The sequence below is a fragment of the Zootoca vivipara genome, chromosome 2 (genome assembly GCF_963506605.1).
Source record: "Zootoca vivipara chromosome 2, rZooViv1.1, whole genome shotgun sequence".
NCBI lineage: Eukaryota > Metazoa > Chordata > Lepidosauria > Squamata > Lacertidae > Zootoca > Zootoca vivipara.
Genome location: NC_083277.1, coordinates 106,632,425 through 106,654,630, shown reverse-complemented (window position 1 = coordinate 106,654,630; position 22,206 = coordinate 106,632,425). Strand labels below are relative to the sequence as shown.

Sequence of the window (22,206 nt, the reverse complement as noted above, 5' to 3'; positions counted from 1 at the left end):
GTGCAGAATTCAGCAGCCAGGTAGCTCACCGGAGCAAGATGGTTTGCGCATATTACACCGATCCTGGTCCAACTGCACTGGCTACCAATTTGTTTCCGGGCCCAATTCAAAGTGCTGGTTTTGACCTATAAAGCCTTAAACAGCTCAGGGGCTGCAATACCTTAAGGGCCGCCTCTTTCCATATGAACCTGAGATCATCTTCTGAGGCCCACCTTTGTGTGCCCCCTCCTCAAGAGGTCCAGAGGGTGGCAACACGAGAATGGGCCTTCTCTGCAGTGGCTCCCTGTCTATGGAATGCTCTCCCCAGGGAAGTTTGCCTGGCGCCTTCATTGAACACCATTAGGCGTCAGGCAAAAACATTCCTTTTTAACCAGGCCTTTGGTTGATCTGATTGACCTCCTATGCCCTTTTAAAATGAGGCTCTTTGGGGGGGGGGTGTTATTGGGTTGTTGTTTTTATTTTGATTATATATATTGTAGTTTTTATGTCGATCTTTTCTGTGAACCGCCTCTGGGTATAGGACGGTATATAAATTCAATAAACAACAACAACAACGTATGTGGGGATGGGGCTGAGCCTCATCGGCCCCCTCTGCAGTGGTGGCAGACCTCCTCCTGACATGTGCGACATCGCATGCATGATGCCATTCACATGCGACGAGCACCCCCCCCCCCAAATCCTGGACGGAACTCAACACCTCTGTAGCAGCAGGAACAACAGCTTGTGCTATTGCTACTACCCATCTCCACTAGCCCCAAAGGCTATGTTGGAGAGAGGCAGTCATTCCCATAGACAACACTGGGAACAACATGGCAGTTGGGGATGGGGAGCATGGAGGATGAAGGCCCTGCTCCTGCCCCACGCAGTGGCGGAGCTTCATGCTCCAGCATCAGGGGTGGGGGTGGGGCTGGTGCCTGTTCTGGGGCTGGGGCGCGCCTTCCTGAGGGCTGTGGCGCACCTCCCAGGGGCACGGCGCACCTCCCAGAGGGCTGTGGTGCATGTTCCAGTGGCGTGGCGTGCCTCCTGGAGGGGTGTGACACGCGTTCCGGGGGCGGGGCGGGCATTTTTGGGGCGGGGCGGGCGCCTGCGATGACGCCCCTTGGAGCCTGCCGCTCAGGGCGGCCCGCCCCCACTGCCCCTATCTTCCTACGCCCCTGGCCCCATGTGCTTGCAAACGGCACAATGCCCCTGCTACTACTAATTAATATTTGCAGTATCCCAAATGCTTCTTCACCTTCCCTCTAGCTGAGACACGCAAACATGTTTCTATCCTAAACTATTGGAAGGAATGCAGTTCTGAACATCTTCTCCTTCTTATTTTTAGGCTGTGAAGAGTTACTGAAGGATGCATTGTCTGCTGAGGGCCTCGGACCTCGGCGCTGCGAGACGGAGTATGTGGATTATTACTACCAGGTAAAAGGAATCTCTGTTTTTAAAACCTCCCTGTGCAATTGGTCGGCGGCGGGAAGTCGGGCATTCCAGCAATTTCTTCCACTTTGCACAAGGCCTCTTTCTGCTCATGTTACCCAGCTGCATTTACGGATAGTGGATATGGCAGTCATCAGCACTGGGGGAGCCAAGCAATTCATTTGAAAATTTGAAGGCGTTTCAATGGCCCTGAGTACTCAGTGTATTTCTGGGCTCTGAGACTTATCTCTGGGGGGACAAGAAGTGTTTCTTTCATGCAGATCAAGGTGCACAGGGTGGGGAACACCTTTGAGCAGCTGGGAGACTGCAAAACGGAAAATTCTTTGTTGATGGAAACAGGGTTTGAGATTTAGGGTGCCCAGCATGGTGGTTTCACAGTTGGGATATGAAAGTACTTATAAGGTTTTGCGTAGCTTTTCTGACTTGAAGGCCTCTTGGTTTGGAGGAGGTTCTCTGTTGTCTAGTAGGTTGCACCAGATATGACAATGCGACCACAACCATTGACTCAGTGGAAGTGCGATGGAGGTGCACACCCTGTTTCAATGCTGATCGTAAACTAGATTCTAGTTGAGTGAGCTTTCCCCAAAACCAGATGTTTGCAGGTGGAAAGTTCTGCTTCAGTTATTGGTGGCACCTGACAGATGGATAGTGTGGTTCAAGACAACATCAGATGAAGTTTACTGAAGGGTGCACACACTCCTGAACCATCCTTCCATAATCCTTTTGCACTCACAAGCAAGATAACCTGTAGTCAATAATAATAATAATTTATTATTTATACCCCACCCATCTGGCCGGGTTCCCCCAGCCACTCTGGGCGGCTTCCAACAAAACATTAAAATACAGAAATCAAACATTAAAAGCTTCCCTAAACAGGGCTGCCTTGAGATGCCTTCTAAAGGTCTGGTAATTGTTGTTCTCTTTGACCTCTGGTGGGAGGGCATTCCACAGGGTGGGTGCCACCACCGAGAAGGCCCTCTGCCTGGTTCCCTGTAACTTGGCTTCTCGTAGCGAGGGAACCGCCAGAAGACCCTCGGCGCTGGACCTCAGTGTCCGGGCAGAACGATGAGGGTGGAGACGCTCCTTCAGGTATACTGGACCGAGGCCATTTAGGGCTTTAAAGGTCAACACCAACACTTTGAATTGTGCTCGGAAACGTACTGGGAGCCAATGAATGGAGCCAATGAATGGATTGTTTTCCCACTGTTTTGATGCATCCTGTTTGGGGGTGTGCATGCTCCCAGTCGAAGCAGTGGATGTGAATACAGTAAGTTAGGTAATTCATCTGGAATAAAGGGATGTGATTCAGTGGACAAGGAAGGGAGGCTTTCAGAATGCATGTCCATTGGGAACAGAGATCTTCGGTCTTCTCAAGCATATTTATTCTTCTAAAAGAAAGCTGAACCATAGCATTCCCTCTTGCTACAGTCTCATGTGTAGGTCTCTAAATGCATCAGGAACCACTGGTACAAGTAGGTGCTGTGGCTCTGTTATAAGAAAAAAACTGCTCCTTTTCCCTTATGGGGTATCCAAGAGCCCGTATAGAGTCCTTAAGTGTGTTCCCCATCGGTAGGAGAAAAGAACAGAGGCCAGCCTGAGTATATTGAGAAGCAAAGTGGCTAGTAAGCCTGTTCTTTATTAAAACTATTGCAACAGGGTCCTCACTCACCACACGCAGAAGGGAGGAAGAACCCAGAACAATGGTGTGCAAGCCCCTAGATAGACTTTTGAAATTGCCCACCCTGTAGCCCAAGACCAACCCCCAAAACATCATACATACATCACAGAAGGAGGCGGTCTCCAGAAGGCATACAACACAGGAGGCAGTCTACAGCAGAAATCCTCTTTGCCAGGATATCTGTTAATGGTCACTGATTGCTTTACCTGGGCAGCCTGGCCATTCTTTTGTGATTGCTTAATACTATAGTACTGCAAGAAGATCAAACCTATCCATTCTTAAGGAAATCAGCCCTGAGTGCTCACTGGAAGGACAGATCGTGAAGCTGAGGCTCCAATACTTTGGCCACCTCATGAGAAGAGAAGAATCCTTGGAAAAGACCCTGATGTTGGGAAAGATTGAGGGCACTAGGAGAAGGGGACGACAGAGGACGAGATGGTTGGACAGTGTTCTCGAAGCTACGAACATGAGTTTGACCAAACTGCGGGAGGCAGTGCAAGACAGGAGTGCCTGGCGTGCTATGGTCCATGGGGTCACGAAGAGTCGGACACGACTAAACGACTAAACAACAACAATACTTTAGTTCCTGAATCCAGGTCACAGGCTCACCCTGTGCATAGACAAAGATGCCCTTAAGACAGGATTTGTAAGCGAAAAGACAATGGGAAGGCTTTCCTCATTTGCCTCCCTTAGTGCATAGGAATATTTGGGGTCATTGGGAAAGTGAAAATGGCTTCAGGATTGCTCTCCTGTACTATTTCAGACACATGGTTTATATACTTATGTATGTGTTTGCCTTATACATTTATGAGCGTTTAATTTATATAATCGAGACCTTCAATTCTTATAACAGCTCCAAGCCTAATACCCACCAGATTGACCTGCTGCTCAGGGAGCTGCAGCAGGCACACTTGATTCGCTCCCCTCTTCCTTTGCTCTCAAACACCAATGGGCTTTACTACCAGTTTCCCTTGTCAAGGCGCTGTCAGACAGGGAATGTCCAGAGTGAGGAATTAACTCTTTATTGTCAAAAGCACCCTTACAAATTAGAGGAAGGCATGTCCATCAGTCCTACGTCTCTCAACTACTCCTAGGTGTGCACCCAGTGAGGCAGTTGGCACAACAGAGAGGCCCCGACCTCGGCTTATGTATCTCCGCCACCCAAGCAGATGCTGTCTTCACGTACTTGCGTGCAACCTTGGCCCAGTATACCTGAAGGAATGTCTCCACCCCTATCGTTCAGCCCGGAGACTGAAGTCCAGCTCTGAGGGTCCCTCCCTGTGAGGTTACAGGGAATCAGGCAGAGGGCCTTCTTGGTAGTGGCGCCCACCCTGTGGAACACCCTCCCGTGAGATGGAAAGGAAATAAACAACTATCTGACTTTTAGAAGATATCTGAAAGCAGCCCTCTTTAGGGAAGTTTTTAATGTTTGATGTTTTATCGTGTTTTTAATATTCTGTTGGAGCCACCCAGAATGGCTGGGGGAACCCAGCCAGATGGGCAGGGTATAAATAATAATAAGTTGTTGTTGTTGTTGTTGTTGTTGTTGTTGTTGTTGTTGTTGTTACCTGTTTCTGCTCCTCCTCCTCCTCCAATCCTCTCCTGGTCCTGGGAGACAGTGGAACAGGAGAGGTGGGGGTAGGAGGAGGAAGTGTGGAAGGCCTTGGCTATACCAGCCAGACCTACCTCTCTCTCCTGCTGCACCTGTCTGTAAAGCTCCAGCCAGGTGAGCTCACCTCCATTGCCGGAAGGAATTCAGCATGTGATGAGCTGTTCAGCCACAGCTCTTTGAATAGGTTGCAAAATTTTGGCATGGCAGCTACAGAAAACTGCTGAACTTGCCACTGACAGCCTGTTTGTGAAGGCTCTCTGAGCATCCTAAATCAGGATTCAGCTCGTAATAGGATTTGTCCCAGTGCTCAGAACTGAGAAAAAATGTGAAGGTGCAAGGGGTGTTATCTGATGGGAAATACCTCTTAGACTGCAGTGGTTTGACTTTACTTCTTACTAAATGCAAGACATTTGGTAAGATATGGAGCCTGCTAGAAATCTCCTAGCTTTCCCTTTAAAAGCAATTATTATTTGGATTGTTGTTACCCTGTCCTAGTGCCTTGCATGCAAGCACCATCTTGGGGGGGGGGTGTTAATTGGTCTCGATATGCACAAAGACAGAGGAGCATTGTAGCGTTCCCAACGATCCTGCCTCTGCCAGGGGGGGGGTCTATTTTCCTGGTTTCCTTGTGCTCATCCTCAATGAAACAGAAATCAATAATTCCTGGACTGTGTGCCATGCACTTGTTCCTTTCTGTTTGTTGAGAGCTGCTGACAAAGAGCGTGATCCTTTGCTCTACTGCACAGAGACACATCACGCAGCTTCAGACCTTGTGCGCTGGGTCCAGAGCAGAGATGTCCCAGCCCTCCTCCCCTCCCCCTTTGTGGTGGGAGTGCCCCAAAATCCAACTATTCTGGACAACAACCATACGGCAAATAAGTAAAATAACCAAGCAAACATTAGAAATGACCCCAGAATTGGCCTTACTAAACATTTTCCAAGACAATAATGCCCAAGTACACGACGAAGAACTCATTACCCACTTACTCTCTTGCCAGAGGTTTTTGTGGCTACTCTTGAGTAACGACGCTCCACAACTCCTTGTCTTTAAGGTGTTTTTATTGTGCGTATTATTTACAGTGCAAAGAGTCTGGAAAACATGTCTGCTTAGTCCGGGTCAGAACCTCGCAATGGCTTCTTCCTGTTTCGCACCCAACATAACAGCTTGGGAACCCCAAAGCGCCTCCCTCTTGTCCTACGGGGTGCCATGCGCCTCAATTCAGGCGTCGGGGGGACTGCTTCCCTCTTGATGCGGTGCTGAGGCTCTCACATGCGGTCAGAGCCTCTCACCTCCCTCTCTACTTCCTGATTCCTGTAATCCGATCCGCTGCTGGACTTGCTGCTCTGCGAAGAGCTTGACCTGATGAGGGGGGGGGCTGTCCTCTATAAGCCCTCCCCCTTACATCTCCACAACCAGAAGCACCATAACCAGACACTGGAAAGACCTGTCAGGAGTAAGCTTGGACCAATGGTACCAAATAGTAGGGGAAACAGCCCTACTAGAAAAATTAACCAATAAGCTGAAACTGACATGGGGACAAATAGAAGAAGATGACTTCACCCCAGTGTGGCTCCCCTTTATCACATACACAGCCCAACAAGACAATGACAAAAATCCACCAACAGCATACAAATCAATATGATTAACCTGACCCAAAACACCCACCCACCCCACTCACACACGAAACAAAGACCACCACAGCCAACCACAAAGGAACAACCATATCCTAGGCCAACCCCAACATCTCTCACCACCAAAGGAACACAAGTGAACAGCAGAGAACCTACACAAGCGACGCTGACAAAAAACCCCCACATATATTCCTGCGTATAAGACTACTTTTTAACCCAGGAAAATCTTCTCAAAAGTCAGGGTTCGTCTTATACGCCGGGTCGTATTTCTTACACGGCGAATATATCCCAAACTGTATATTTTAACTGGAAAAGTTGGGGGTCGTCTTATACACCCAGTCGTCTTATACACTGGAATATACGGCACTAAGCAAAATAGAAACATCGCCACCCCACCCCACCCCACCCCCACCCACCCTCCCCCATTTTCCCCTTTTCTTCCAAATGTCTCAACAAATGAAACTGATTTGTAAAAACGTTACAAGAGACGTTGCACATATTTTTGTAAATCAAGAAAGTCTTTAATAATAATAATAATAATAATAATAATAATAATAATAATAATAAACAACCCTCTGATCTAGACAATGCTTCATTTCCAAAGGAGTAAATTCTTATGCTTCCACTCACTTCAAACTGTGCAATATTTAATAACTGCAACAGAACGGCTATGGTTGCCCCCCTGCCTTTTAAAGTCCACTTTACAAGGCAGAAATGCAAGAACTAAACTGGTTCCCGTACACAGAGGCAGCCTTAGCTGTTGCATTTCTGCCTGTCATGTAGCTAGTTATTAAAGGCACGGCAGCCTGTCCATTAAAGGTACTGGTAATAACCCAAGGACGGAAGTGGCAACCTGAAGAGGAACTACATAAGGGTTACTTGTTGCCCGCTCGGCACATTCCCTAACCTGAAAGTAGTTTGGGAACAGATCAGGTAGTAGTAATATACACAGCCAAATATATTTTGGGCAATGTTAGTTATGAGGACAGAGTGTTGGCCAAACAGCTGAGTTTTTGGGTATGAACTGCAGTTCAGTGCTAGAGCATTCATCTTCTCTGTGTGCCGAAGTTCCCTGCCTGAAACCCTGGACAGCTGCTGCCAGTCATTGCAGGCAATACTGAGCTAAATAGCGTTGCTTTGTATATGGCAGTTTCCTATGTTACAAGGTAATTTGCCGTCTCTTCCTCCCCGATTCTTCCCAGTTCGCCAAGGGAGACAACAGCTGCATGGCGCCCTCTACAGGCTGAAGCCTCAAGCAAGCAGGCTGTTGACACATACAGTGGTGCCTCGCTTAATGAATGCCCTGCTTAATGAAATTTCCGCTTAACGAAAGGTTTTTTCTAGCAGAGGTTACCTTGCTAGACGAATTCGTTTTATGAAAAATTCGTCTAGCGAATCGCGGTTTCCCATAGGAATGCATTGAAATTCAATTAATGCGTTCCTATGGGCAAAAAATAAAAATAAAAAAAAATTCAATGCATTCCTATGGGATTTGCTAGACGAATTTTTCATTATAAGAAAAGACCCGTGGAACAAATTAAATTCATCTAGCGAGGCACCACTGTACCTCCTTTTGCTTGTTTCCTTTCTTCCCTGTGTTCATAGCATTATTCAACAATACATATATTTTTCATCCAGCTTTTTTAAGGGACTGCAGTTAAAGAAAACAGACACAAGGTATTATGGATTAACTCAAACACCAGTTTCCCCCCCCCCCCCCCACACACAATTAATTAATATAGCAACATCAACTCGCATTATACTGTACAGAGTAAGACAGCAGAATAAGACAGAGCTAACATTCTAAATCTAAAGAGCTGAAAAGACGAGGGAGGGAGAAGAAAGAGGAAAGGGGAGAGGAATGGATGAGCAAACCAGTTACAGTGGTACCTAATGGCTTAGTTGGCGAACAAATCTGCTCCCAAACACAGCAAACCCAGAAGTGTTTAGGCTGCCGCCCTTGTTTCCGGGGCCAATCAGACCATCAGAAGCTGCGCCTTGGTTTTTGAACGTTTCAGAAGTCGAATGGACTTCCAGAATGGATTGAGTTCGAGAACCAAGATAGTTGTACGTGAGCTTTGTTTCAGTTTTTCGGCCCAGGAGATCCAGCAGAGCAATCCAAACCCTGCTTCATGCCACACGACTTGGTTCTCTTGGGCGGTATTTGACGAAGTCTGACTAGGAGTAGCCCGACTAAAATGAATGAACATTACTAAGTGGGCTTGATTAATTTCAGTGATTCTGCTCTGATCCAAACTTAGCTGTGTTCAATCAGTGGTCCTGTGAAATGCTCCCTCTGGGTTTGTTTGTTTTTTGAAAGCCTAAGCTTATGGCTGTGATGCTGAGAAATGGCCACAGAGTGTCAGTGTTTGGCAAAGTAAGGCACCTGTCTGTTCTCTTGGCTCCCCCCAGCTTCCCGTATTCCCTTTAATGAGGAGCAGCTGCTGCTGTTCAGTCTTGGGGTGCCAAACTCTCCACCCCAGAAGGACACAAGGGAGGAAGAGATGTTATTTTAAGCATCCCAAGGGATTCAGCTCTGTCAACAACAACGAGAGTGCCTTTGTAATGTGCCCTAGCAGAGTGTTGGTGCTAATTTAATGTTGAATAGCAGGGTGGTTGCTTAAACAATGTGCAACTTAGGTTCCCAGTCAGCAGGCGATTGCATATATACCCACAGCTCCTGTTTTCCTCCAGCTGATCTCATTGGTGTGTCTGTGTTTTCCACGTCCAAAACTTTTCCTCTCCCCAGATTCTTGCCAATGCAATGGGAAGTGCCGTGGCAGAACCTGGAACCCATGAAGACGTTGTGTCAAAAAGAGTCGAAGCAAATAATTAGCAGGCACTGTATATTTGATGTTCAGCATGACAATGATTGTTCACTGTATATTGGATAGGAAGCATTTGATAAGTCAGTGGGTGTGAGCCCTGAGCCCATTGGTGCTGCAGAAAAAGAATTGGTGAACCTGATATTTGTGCATGCATTGCTACGATCTTTTGTTAGAAGGATATGAGGCTGTAGCAAGCGTACCTGGGATGTGGCGTTGCTGAATGCCAGTGGCCTGAGGGTGCGTGATTGGCTGGTACAAACTTTGCATTAGATGGTGATAGTGGTTGTGTGAGTGGGTGGAAAGCGTGAGATTGGGTTACTGGGTGTGAGGCAATGCTAGTCCTGCTCACAATAGACCTGCTGAAGTTAATAAACATTATGAACTTGGGTTCATTAATGTTCAGTGAGTCTACTCTAAGTAGGACTTAGTTGAACGCAAGCTAGAGGGAGGGATTCGCCTAACCAACCCCATCAGCAGAAGCCCAGGGCAAGGACTGCCGTTATTGTAAAGGGGATTCCACCCATGCACCCCCACACCCCATATTGGCTTGGGGGAGCCCCCAAAAACAGCTCATGTGAGGAGGAGGGGGAGGAGGTAGTTCCATCTGGCAAGCTGCAATGCATGTGCAGAAAGAATAATTGGAAGAGCACAATAATGAATTCTACCCAGTGTGTTTTGCATTGGGAGTTTGCCTAGTAATTTTCTCTGATCTTAGTTATATAGATCTAGTGTTGTGGATGTTGCATATTTATCTATTTGGGACTTTCTAACTATAAACAGTGTTTATTGTATATTTATATATATGGACCCAGGTGGCGCTGTGGCTAAACCACTGAGCCTAGGACTTGCTGATCGAAAGCACGTCAAAATGCAAGTAGATAAATAGGAACCGCTACAGCGGGAAGGTAAACGGTGTTTCCATGTGCGGCTCTGGTTTGCCAGAAGTGGCTTTGTCATGCTGGCCACATGACCTGGAAGCTGTACGCCGGCTCCCTCGGCCAATAATGCGAGATGAGCGCGCAACCCCAGAGTCGGTCGCGACCGGACCTAATGGTCAGGGGTCCCTTTACCTTTACCTATATATGGATGATGCGTTTTCCTTATTTTAAACTGAGATCTGTGGATAGTGTGTGTTCTGTAAACTGAAATAACAACATCAACAAATTGTCTCTCCCCTTTATTCATCTCAGTCTTGTCCAAACAAGATTCTTTCTTATTGATTTCAGTGGGGAATGGTAATTTATGTGTGCATGTTAAATTTCCGCACTCTGCCATGGGAGCAAATCATAGAAAGGCAGCTTAGGAGTTCAAAATGGTCTTCTTCCGGCATGGTGAGTTGCATGATTATAAAGCCAAAGGAAAGGCAATACAATAGCAAGGTAGGAGTGGGGCTAGGAGGAAATTTTCACCTGCCGGCAGTGCTCACTTGGTAAGTGAGAGGGAGAGGTGCAGTGGGGAAGATGCAGAGCTCCGGCTGCTGTCAACCTCCTCAGTTCTTCACCAACAATGACCTTCACTGGGGACACCAGGTAAGCAGTGCCTGCCCTCACCATTTTGCCCTGCCAGCTGTTTCCCCCCTACCAGTTGGTCGTGACCTGCGGCACAGCCATCCCCCGGACCAGTCGTAAGAAGGCAGGCAGGTGGAGCTTGTCAAAGAACAGAGAGAATTTGGTGGGGCAGTGACTCATTTTACCTAATGGACCAGCCTCTTCTTCCATCTCAATAAATGAAAAAAAAAAAGTTGCACTACATTGTACGGAGGGGAGATACAGTAGCTTCATCTGGCATTGGTTTGGAAGCAATCGGACAAGGCTTGGGCCATTGACTTGTGACCCCGGTTTGAGTGTCAATTATTCATTTGGGGGGGCAGCACAAAATGTGGGGTTCGCAGCACAAAACTAATAATAATAATAATAATAATAATAATAATAATAATAATAATAATATATTGGCCAAGTACCAACATACTTGGAATTTTACTTCGGCTACATTGCAATGTAAACGTACCTTATACTATGGTATTGTTGCTCGATATAATTTCCCCCAACCTCACCTGCTGCCTCCTGTCTGTTAAAAAGCTGTGTATCCATTGGCAAACAGGAGCAGGCACATAAAGATGAAGTAATTTAGAAAACAATTTAGATGGAACAATAGTATTAAAAGGGGAGCTAAAGTCCACAAATAAAACTCACACATAGACCCGCAGGGAATCCAGATGTTGCAGGATGTAGTGCAATGCCATGTTGACCGTATTATCTACTGACCTATTAGCTCGGTAAGCAAATTGCAAAGGATCCAGCAAAGGGACAGTAGCGTCTTTCAAATAGGCCAACACTAGTCTCTCAAAGACTTTCATTACCACAGATGTTAAAGCAACCGGTCTATAATCGTTCATCACACTAGCACAAAGCTTTGGCACCTGTTTGGAGTCCATTGGACAAGGTTGGAATTATTATTATTTTTGCATTAACTCGTGACCCTGAATTGTTGTGTCAATTAGTCAGTTGGGTGGTGGGGTCACAAAATGCGGGGTTCACAGCACAAAATGGCACAAAACTAGCACTACACTTTGGCATTTGTTTGGGGAGGGGATTCAGAACCTTGGGGTTAAGGAAGTTCGATACAATGGTGCTGCTCATTGGTTAAGATTCTCATGCGGCGCTGGCGCTGAATGCTGTTGGCAGCTTGTTCAGTCATTCACATTTATCCCCCCCCCCCCCGTTTGTGCCCTTGCATGGCCTCTATCTCTCTTGCTCTCCCCTCACCCCCTTCTTAGCTGCCAGCCTGCCTCCTTAGCAAGGTAAGGAGCTAATTGTATTTCAAAAGGTGTCAGCCGAGTCTGGAGCAGTTTCTGCATACCTGCCAAGTGATTAAATACACAGCATGAACAAGGAAGGGGGGGGGAGGAGTGTTGAAACATGACAAATAAATTGGGTTGGCTTCTGGGATGGAGCCCAGCACACCAGCTGATCTGTGGCTTAGAAAATATTTGCTGGAGCAATTAGTGAGTTCCCTACTGAGGCTCCAGTCTTTCCATTCTCCTCCCCTCTCTCAAATCTTGCTGAAAGGGTCAGTTGGCTATCTTCTGCTGACACCCAGACCAGGTAAAAAAAAAAAAGTGGGGTAACGGTTGTGGCTCGGTTTCTACACAAATTAGCAGCTTCAAGGAGAGGGGGGAAATGAAGAGCTGATTTTTATTATAACCCAAACAGGTTAGCATCATAAGTTTCAACTGGAATCAGAAGTAGCGGAGAGGAAACTGCCTTATATTGAGTAAGGCCATCGAGTCCATCATTCTAGATCAGAACTGCCTACTATGACTGTCAGCGGCTCTTGGGGATTTCAGGCAGGGAACAATCCCAGCTCTACCTGGGCATGCCAGGATGCAGGTGGCGCTGTGGTCTAAACCACTGAGCCTCTTGGGCTTGCCGATCGGAAGGTTGGCGGTTTGCAATAATTTTTATTAAGTTTTCCATTTCTATGTTCATTACATTATATTCATTACATTTATCATGGCTTTAAATTCTTAAATCTCCAATCAAATAGAAAGAAAAGAAAAGGAGAAAAGAAAAGAAAGGGAGGGAAAAAGATAAAGCTAGAAACAAAAACTAAAATATTATTAAGTCCAATTTCTATTCAACTTTATATGTTGGACTTCCATTCTTCTTTCTTCTGTCTTCCTTCTGTCATCTTTCCCTTTTTCGCAGATATTTTCACAGTTCGTTTTAATTTTCTTCTCTCTTTCACAAATTATAAACATAACATTGAATATACATACAGTATATGACCTGACTTTTAATCAATCATGTATTTACTATACCAAATTAATTAACTTTGTTTGTATCCTATGTTATGTTTTAATATTCATACCCTGTTACCTTATTGTAATAAAGTATTTCATAACATCTAGTTATGAGGTTGAATTCATTTTGCTAGTATTCATACATTCAACACGTCTTACTGATATATTTTTACGTGTTTCTTCGCCCTACTGTCAAGTTTTTGCTATTGATTTAGTTTTTTCCTTGTATCCAATTTTTCCTATCACCATTCATCCACTAATAAAATTTGCTACAATTTCCAAACCTAAAAAAAACAAAAACAAACAAACCAACAACAAAACTAAACTAACCATTTCAATAGAAGGGACCCCGTTAGAGTCTCCCATCGTTGGTATTTATTGTCCATATAATCTATCAAAGTTTCTTCTAATTTTCGAAAAGTTTCCACTTTCCTCTCAATCTGGGCATGAGCTGGCGGTTTGAATCCCCGTGACGAAGTGAGCTCCCGCTGCTCTGTCCCAGCTCCTGCCAACCTAGAAGTTCGAAAGCACACCAGTGCAAGTAGATAAATAGGTACCACTGCGGCGGGATTTCTGTGTGCTCTGGCTTCCATCACGGTGTCCTGTTGCGCCAGAAACGATTTAATCATGCTGGCCACATTAACTGGAAAGCTGCCTGTGGACAAATGCTGGCTCCCTCAGCCTGAAAGCGAGATGAGCGCCCCAGCCTTTGACTGGACTTAACCGTCCAGGGGTCCTTTACCTGGGGCCTTTTGCAAGCTATGGCTCTTCCATCTAAAAAGCCAGCACAAATCTCTGCCCTCCTTAGACATGCACATTGGAAAGGGAAGGGTGCTATTTCAGTTATCCCTCACATTTCTTGTATTTTGTGTTTCCCCATCATTCCCCAGATTCCTCATGCAAACCCTTCTGCTGTAATATTAAGAATGAGAGGGTTTCAGGAGAAGTCTGATGGTCACTAGTAGGCAGGCATGGCCCCTTGCCCCTGGGACAGTGGATACCCAAGGTGTGCTGATCTGCGTCACTTGCACATGTCATGAGGGTGTGTCGATGTGCACATGTTATGTAGTAGAACCTGGGGAGCCCTCGGCTCATTCACTGAAAATTTGTGGGTGCCACGCCCCACCCCTCAATGTCGCCTATGCTAGTAGTTGTCAAGGAGTTCGCAAGTTTTAGCTCTTTTCTAAGATTAGGAGAGCACACAAATGGCCCGTGTAACGGATTGACACGGTTTTGAAATATTTATTCCTACCTGGCTGGGAAAGAGTTAATCCACCTCCAGCTTGACTGACATAAAATTCTGGTGGGGGGCGGGACTGTTCCCAGTTTAAAAGGAGGGAACAGCGGTTTTGTCAGTTGAGGAGAGGGAGAGGGAGTGGGTAGGGGTGAAGAAGAAAGTTGAGAGGCCAGGATAGTGGGGATCTAGATGAGGTTCAGGAAGGCTCGATGTTAAATGTTTGACAGAGATTACCTACAACCGAAACGTAGCTTATAAACACATGAAAAGCTAAAGAAACAACTATGTTCTAAGGTTAATAAAATTCTTCTCTTTTGTGCCAAGAAGTATCGTCATTATTTTGCTAGCAAGGTATCGGGACTCACAGAAGTGGTAACTCATTAGAGGACAAAACTTACCTCGGCAAAAGAGGTGGAAGTTTGTGTCTTAGAGTAACACTGAGGAGGCTTGGAAAGATAACCTGGGGTGTCAACAAGTTGCCAGAACGGGCAAACTTTTGCAGTAGAGGGAATCAAGCCGAGAGAGAGACCCTTTACTGGTGGCAGGAGGTTATTCTATCAAACAGCCTAGAGTTTTTCTTTGATACCAGGCCATGTGAGCTGGAAGGAGAGTCTCTTTACTTATAAACCCACAAGAATAAAGGGGTTTATTTGGAGGAGGCAGGAGAAGAGTGTGGGTGGCTCCACCTCTGGATTCCTGTGTCGCATTTTAGTAACAGAGAGGGGGACATTCGTCGCAGCCTGTCTCATGGATTCTTGAATCCTTCATCCCAGAGATGGACCAAGAGCCACATTCCATTTTGGGCAGCCCTCTGGGGACTTCAAAAAAAGCAGAAGCAGCTGGGAAGGGAGAAGAGGAGTTTAGGGATTCCTCCTCTCTCACTCTGGGATCGCTCCTTACCCTTTTAGCTTCTGCTGTCAGTTGAAATAAGTCATCTGAAAGATGCTTGCTGGACAGGGGGACCCAGGGGCACAGCAGCAGTGACAGCAAACCTACATTAAGAGATGTTTCACATGGCAGGGAAAAAACCCATCATTGTTTTAAGTGCTGTGCCAGCACGAGCCCTAATGGCGTTTGCTTGAAGGGAGGAAGACCTGTTGCGGGAGGGTTTCCTGTTGACGGGGGAGAGGGGCAAAATGTCTGCCCATCTCGCAAGGGTGCTATGAGTTCAAAATATGGCAGCCTGTGGTGAGCTCCTTCCTTGCAGAAAAAATGGTGGGACACATGCACGTTATGTAAATAATGCTCTTTATTCTCTCCCACTCACTTTAAAAAAATAATAATTCACTCTTCCGTTCTGGCTTTGGTTATATCTCCAGATGTGTGGCATTTTATGTCTCGCATCTGAAGATGAAAGTTCCCCACTTCCTTCCTTTGCCCACCATGCATAGTCAAAAGCAATCAGCTCAGCATATGTTTGTAATCGCTAGGCCAAAAAAAAAGGGTCTGCATTTCCTTCCAGCAGACTGATGCTACTAATCCGGAGGATGACAAATTCAGCAGTGAAATAGCTTACCAAGGGAGACTGTGCAGAGTCCCTCTGCGTGGAGGTTTAGAAGCAAAAGGGATCAGCCAAGCATTCTTATCAGGATATCCAGTGAGAAATGTATTTCATCCTTTCCATCATCATCATCATCATTGTCATCATACTTACTACCCCACTCTCTGCCACTATCAGCATTATATTTACTATGCCCCCCGCTACTTCTTCGGAGATCGTTCGTAGCCTATTAAGATTGTCTTCCATGAACACGGTCTTAAGGGTGTGTCCGTAGGTGGATGTGGAGGCCAAGTCTGGATCCATGCGTCCTTCCACAGTGGGGGCATAGGTTTCCGGGTGGGAGCTGATCGTGGTGAGGGTAGGCCAAACACTCTTTAGCACCTTTTGTCCTGAGTTTGAGCGTCTTCAAAGCCCATGACACCTTTGGTAAAGGCTGTTCTCCAAATGGAGCTCTCGCAGGCCAGTGTTTCCCAATTGTAGGTATTTATATAGCGGTACCTCAGTTCTCGAATGTCTCGGAAGTCGAATGTTTTGTTTTTCGAATGCCGAAAACCTAGAAGTAACTGCTTCGGCTTCCGAACGCTTTTTGGAAGTCGAATGTGTCTTGCAGCTTCTGTTTTGAGTTTTCCGTAAATAAATGCTTCTGGAAAGGCATGCTTCAGTTTTTGAATGTTTCAGAAGTCAAAACGTCTTCCGGAATGGATTACGTTCGAAAACTGAGGTACCACTGTACTACATTTTTAAAGATTTGCCTTGAGAGAGTCTTTAAACCTCTGTTGTTGACCAACAGCATTACTCTTTCCATTCTTATGTTGGAAATACAGTAGTTGCCTTAGAAGATGATAACCAGGCATCCGAAAAACGTGACCAGTCCAAAAAGTTGATGTTGAAGAACACGCTCCCCCCCTCACCAGCAGGTCCCAGGGCAGCTTAAACCATTTTAAGATTCAGAATGAAAAAAAATAGATAAAACAAATGACAGCCACAGGAACAGAGTTGCAACATCACCTTCTTCTGGGATTTGTTTTAATTTTGCCAAGCCACTCTGGGAGGCTTCCAACATATATGAAAACTTAATACAACATTAAGCATTACACTCACACCTCATGTTATATTTGCTGCGGGATACGTCTTTTCATGTTGCGAACGGGCCGAACCCGGAAGTCCTGGAATGGGTTACTTCCGGGTTCGGCGCGTGTTGCATGCACAGAAACAATAAATCGCGCTTTGTGCATGCACAGAAGCACCGAATTGCGTCACACGCCTGCGCAGACGTGGCGCTTCAGGATGCAGCCTTTTCAGGTTGCGAACGGCCTATGGAACTGATCCCGTTCACAACCAGAGGTACCACTGTAAAAAAGTTCCTTATACAGGGCTGCCTTCAGATGTCTTCTAAAGGTTTGTATAGTTACATATCTCCTTGGTTTGGTGGTCACATAATCAATCGCATAGCTAGGGGGTGGGACGGGGGCCACACTGGGCGGCACTTACCTTGGGGGCAGCACGCCGAACCCCAAGGTGCCGTCCAACTCCAGGCATCCCACAGCACGACACACACGGCTCCCCAAAGCAGCGTGGCCTGGAGCTGTACTTGCAGGGCACCGAGTTGCTGCATCCCCCCACTGCCACCACCAGAGGGCAGCTCAGAAGAACACAACTGACACACACTGACCCTGTGAGCGGGGCTGGGCCACGGGGTCTCCCCTGGGAGTGACGCAGTGGCTTGGATGTCTGCAGGCACCGTGCTGCCCGAAAAAGCGGCATGGGGCTGGCCTCCGCCCTCCGCCTCTCCCTCAGCTGCCCTCCAGGCTCTGCGCTGCTCTGTGAAAAAGCAACAAAGGCTTGCAGGGTGCTGGGATTCCGGCAGCATGCCCTGCCCTGCCCCCCCCATGTGTGGCATGCGCTGTGCCCCAGGTGCCCAAGCGGCTGTGTGAAAAGGTAAAGGACCCCTGGACGGTTAAGTCCAGTCAAAGGTGACTATGGGGTTGTGGTGCTCATCTCGCTATCAGGCCGAGGGAGCCGGCGTTTTTCTGCAGACAGTTTTCCTGGTCATGTGGCCAGCATGACTACACTGCTTCTGGCTCAATGGAACACCGTGACGGAAACCAGAGCACACGGAAATGCCGTTTACCTTCCCGCCACAGCGGTATCTATTTATCTACTTGCACTGGTGTGCTTTTGAACTGCTGGGTTGGCAGGAGCCAGGACAGAGCAGCAGGAGCTCACCCCGTCACATGTATTCGAACTGCTGACCTTCTGATCGGCAAACCCAAGAGGCTCATTGGTTTAGACCACACCACCACCCGCGTCCCTGGTCCTATTCCATACTCCCCAATATTTCTCTGTAAGCAGGCTCTGGAGAGGGGGTGACCTAGAGGGTTTGCATCTCAGTTGGATTCCTAGCAATGGCAGAGAAATGTTGCTAATCCTTGCTGTTTGGGGTGGGAGCAGGGAGACACTTAGAGACTCCTGCAATGACTTTCCACGTCTCTGCAGGGTGGAAAGCTCCATTCTGCTTTGTTTCAGATGTGATTATAGGAGCAAGGTTGCATTGGGAATGAACACGTTGCTATTATTTATAGCTATAATCTTATTATAAAAGTATAACACAGTGCAAATAGACGGGCCACATATTTCCTTCTCTGACTCTGAGCTTATTGTTTCTACAAAGTGCAATGCTTTTGGCCATTCATCTTTGCTGTCTCTCCACCCACCCATCCTGCATGCGCAAACGTGCGTATACAGCATCTCGAAAGCATATTCCCTACAATTTCCAAGAAATCCCCAAGTGGACAATTACCCAGCGTGGCAGAAGAATAATGCACCACCTACTAGGGACTAATTTAAATGGAAATTGCCCGTGTTCACCTGACAGTCAGCTGAATTACCGGTACATGCTGAATTTCTACAGCCACGTGCTAAGAACCAATGCCCTCCCTTTCCTAGTAAATAAAAAGCATGCATAAAAATTGTCAACCTCCTCAGGGTTTAAATACAACAGTAAATTGAGCAAAAGAGCTCCTGCGTCTCATTACAAAGGCAAAAAGAGAAAAGGGGCGCAATGAGTTTCTGCAAAGTGATCTTGTGTGTAAAAAAATTGTCTGTTCTCAGTGAAGTAGTTACTGTCTTTGTATGGCAGTGTTTCTCAACATTTTTTGGGCCAAGGCACACTTGTTCCATGAAAAAAATCACGAGGCACACCACCATTAAAAAAGTTAAAAAATTTAACTCTATGCCGCCCTATATTGACTATATAATTATGACTGTAAGAAACACTTGCCAATTGCTGTGTTGGTTGCAGTCTCCTGTAATAAGGCTTCACAAGCTGCTGATTTCTCTGCCAGCACAATCCTTTGCTCAGCAAGTTTCAGGTTGAGCTCATCCAGCCAGCTTCTTTAAGTTTGTCTAAAACCACCCTCCCGTGGTGGTGGCTGTTGAGAGCTGCGCTTGCCCCGTGTCGTGACCCGGCCGGCTTCCTTTCCGGGGTTAGTGGTGTTTATTGGCGGCCGCCAGGCACGTGACAATGTAAATCGCCCTTCTTATCACCGCACGTCGCGGCACACCAGCCAGCGTCTCGCGGCACACTAGTGTGCCTCGGAACAGCGGTTGAGAAATGCTGTTGTATGGGAGCGGAATAGACCTCCAGGTGGATAATTTTATCTTGCATTTCTTACTTTGCTAGGCTGCCCCTACAGGCCAAACACAGTGGTGCACATTTGAGTACAGTAACCTGCTAATTTTCTCTGATTGCACATGTAGGATCTCTTAACTGGCACCTGATAGGAATTATTTCCAACCTCCGCATTAATTTTCCAAGAGCATCTTCCAAGCTGTCACAAATTTGGGATTAATAGTTGCAATGTCATGCAACTTGAAGCATATCCTATGAGCGATGTGCATGCCCCCTGCCTTTCCTAATGTGACCCAGATATTGCCGGTGTACTAATTGGCGGTGTCTGTCTGCAATGTAATAATTCCCCAAAGTGCATTTAGTACAGTTTGAACCTGGGGGGCAGGGCAGGGATATAACTACCATATTGACTCCTCTTGCACCACTAGCATCGAGCTTTACCTTAGAATCATAGAATTGTAGAGTTTGAAGGGACCCCATGGGTCATCTAGTCCAACCCCCTGCAATACAGGAATCTCAGCTAAAGCATCCTTGACCATAGCTGCCAGGTTTTCCCTTTTCTCGCGAGGAAGCCTATTCAGCATAAGGGAAAATCCCTTAAAAAAAGGGATAACTTGGCAGCTATGTCCTTGACAGATGGCCCTTGAATGGGTTTTCTTTCCCATCAGATTAAAATGAAAAAGGTAGGTTCAAATGACCATTTCCCCCTCTCCCGCCCAACTCTGTTTGTTTGTTTTTTACAATCATGTCCCAGTAAAAAAAAGAGTTGCACACAGAAGAGCTTACAATCCGGAGTGGTTTGTTATAGATGATTTCAGAGGGGAATCACACTTGGGGATCATAACCCACCCATAGAACAGACTTTTGTATATTAGGCCTGCTAGTTCCTGGTAGGTCAATTACTCAAGGAAGGATCATTCTTGTTCCTTAGGAACCACCCCTTTCCATATATCCATTTCCATAGACAGACGGATAAAAATATCAAGATATATCTTCATTCCCCTTTGGAATGGAATTGTTGTGAAGCCGTCTCATAAACTCTGATGCTTTTCTGATAGTGCTTCTCTGACTTGCTTTATTTTTTCCGTTGTAAACTACTTTATTGCTACTTCAGCAAAAATTATACAAGGGGTAGCATGAAGGGAAAATAAACCCAGAAGTTTCCCACGAGATTAACATAAACCTGGCAGGGATGAGATAGCCTCTACTCCTTCTTATGCAATATAGAATCTCCATATGCAATATAGAACCTTCAGATTCCACAGTTCAGCACAATCTCCCTTTTTGTGGGCATTGCATGTAATGAATTGACCACAGTAATTCTTGAAGAAGCTGTTGCCTCTCCTTTACAGTTCAGTGCGTGGCACTCGTATTCCCCAGCATCATTCTTGCTCAAAGGAGATAGCAACACCCAACCAATCACTTCATGTTTCTCCGGACCACCACAAGTCTGGATGGCTAAGTTGTCCCGATCTCCTGGAAGAAGCTCCATTCTTTGGGTGCCATATTGGCCTTTTATGATCTTGTTCCAAGTAAGCACTGGGGTTGGAACGCCAATGACCTCACAACTCGGGTAAATCTGGGCCCCGGTCACATTCCAGATGTCTTTTGGGGGTGTCACAATGGATGGTCCTTGCTCGCAAGGCCCCTTGCTGTGCTGCTTGATGGGGCACAATCAAAGAAAGGAACATCTTACCAGTTAGAAACTTTAATAATCACAGAAAGAGAACAAAGAACACATCTCCTAGAAATGGCGGTTCCCCCAATTAAGGACTACACCCCCTTCCGTCCCTATTTTTCTATGTCACTCCTAAGTCTTGCAATCTGATCTTGTACCCTCTGTGCTTTCCGTTCTGAGACTTTCTCAGCTCTTCTTGACCTCGGGGAGAGTGGATGAATGCTTTTCAGAGACAGTGAATCTGTTAACCCTCATTCTCCCAGTGTTTCTTCTCCTAGCTGTTCCCTGTCCAGTATTTCCCAACTTCTGCCTTCTGAATTATGCCCCTCTGCAAACCACTGCTCCAAATCTATACTGTCGTCCTGCTCCTGGAAAGATTCAGGGGGAGGGGGGCTCCCACCATTCCTCCTCAGCACGGTCCCTGACATCACCACAGCTGGCAACCACTGGGGTAGGTAAGGCCGTCACTGCTACACGCTGGGCTGGCTCTTGCGCCGACAGTGGCACTCCAGGGGGCACTGTGGCCCCACCCCCTCTGGCTTGCTTTTTGTTTTAAGGAATTTCATTTTAAGGAATTTCATTTTAATTTTAAGAAAGGTTTTAATTTTAAGAAAGGCTGTCATGGTAGAGCATTCCTACAGACCTCCATAGATAAACCAACTGAGAACAGTTCAGAGTGCTGTGGATCACCTTTTTTGGAAGAAGGATGAAAGGAGTCGAAAGCCAAGATCTGATTGCTTTCAATTAGAGAAGCTGAACCATATTGATTTTCTAGCTCTCTGCAGCTTAAGTGCTGTTGATGCCACCAATAATAGTTCTTCTTGCACACTGTCATTGCCCTTAGATATCTCTTATTTTATACTGGCTGGGGCTGATAGGATTTCTGAGTCCAAGAATATCTGGAAAGCCACAGGTTCCCCATTCTTTACTTTGATGGAATACATACCATAAAATTAAAGCACCTTAATTTTCCCCCAGGAATCCTGGGAACTGTAGTTTGTTAAGGATGCTGGGATTTATAGCTTTCTCTGGGTTTGGGGGGGGGCAGAAAACTACGGTTTCCGGGATTCTTTGGGATAAATAAGATGCTTTAAGGGTGGAGACACAGGCTTAGGCTAAAGCAATTGCGAAAACCCGATGGGAGGTTATTTCCTTCCACTTTGGGGAGAAAGTGAAGCT

General features: G+C 46.4%; 1 protein-coding gene across 3 annotated transcripts in view; it reads left to right on the top strand.

The window, feature by feature from the left end:
- RAB11FIP4 (RAB11 family interacting protein 4) overlaps nt 1–22,206 on the top strand; it is a 194,588-nt gene that overhangs the window by 69,721 nt on the left and 102,661 nt on the right. For all 3 annotated transcript variants that reach the window (XM_035103841.2, XM_035103842.2, XM_060272000.1), the window contains exon 3: nt 1,325–1,413. In XM_035103841.2, the coding sequence (XP_034959732.2) occupies nt 1,325–1,413 (89 nt within the window). The remainder of the gene's footprint in view (nt 1–1,324; nt 1,414–22,206) is intronic.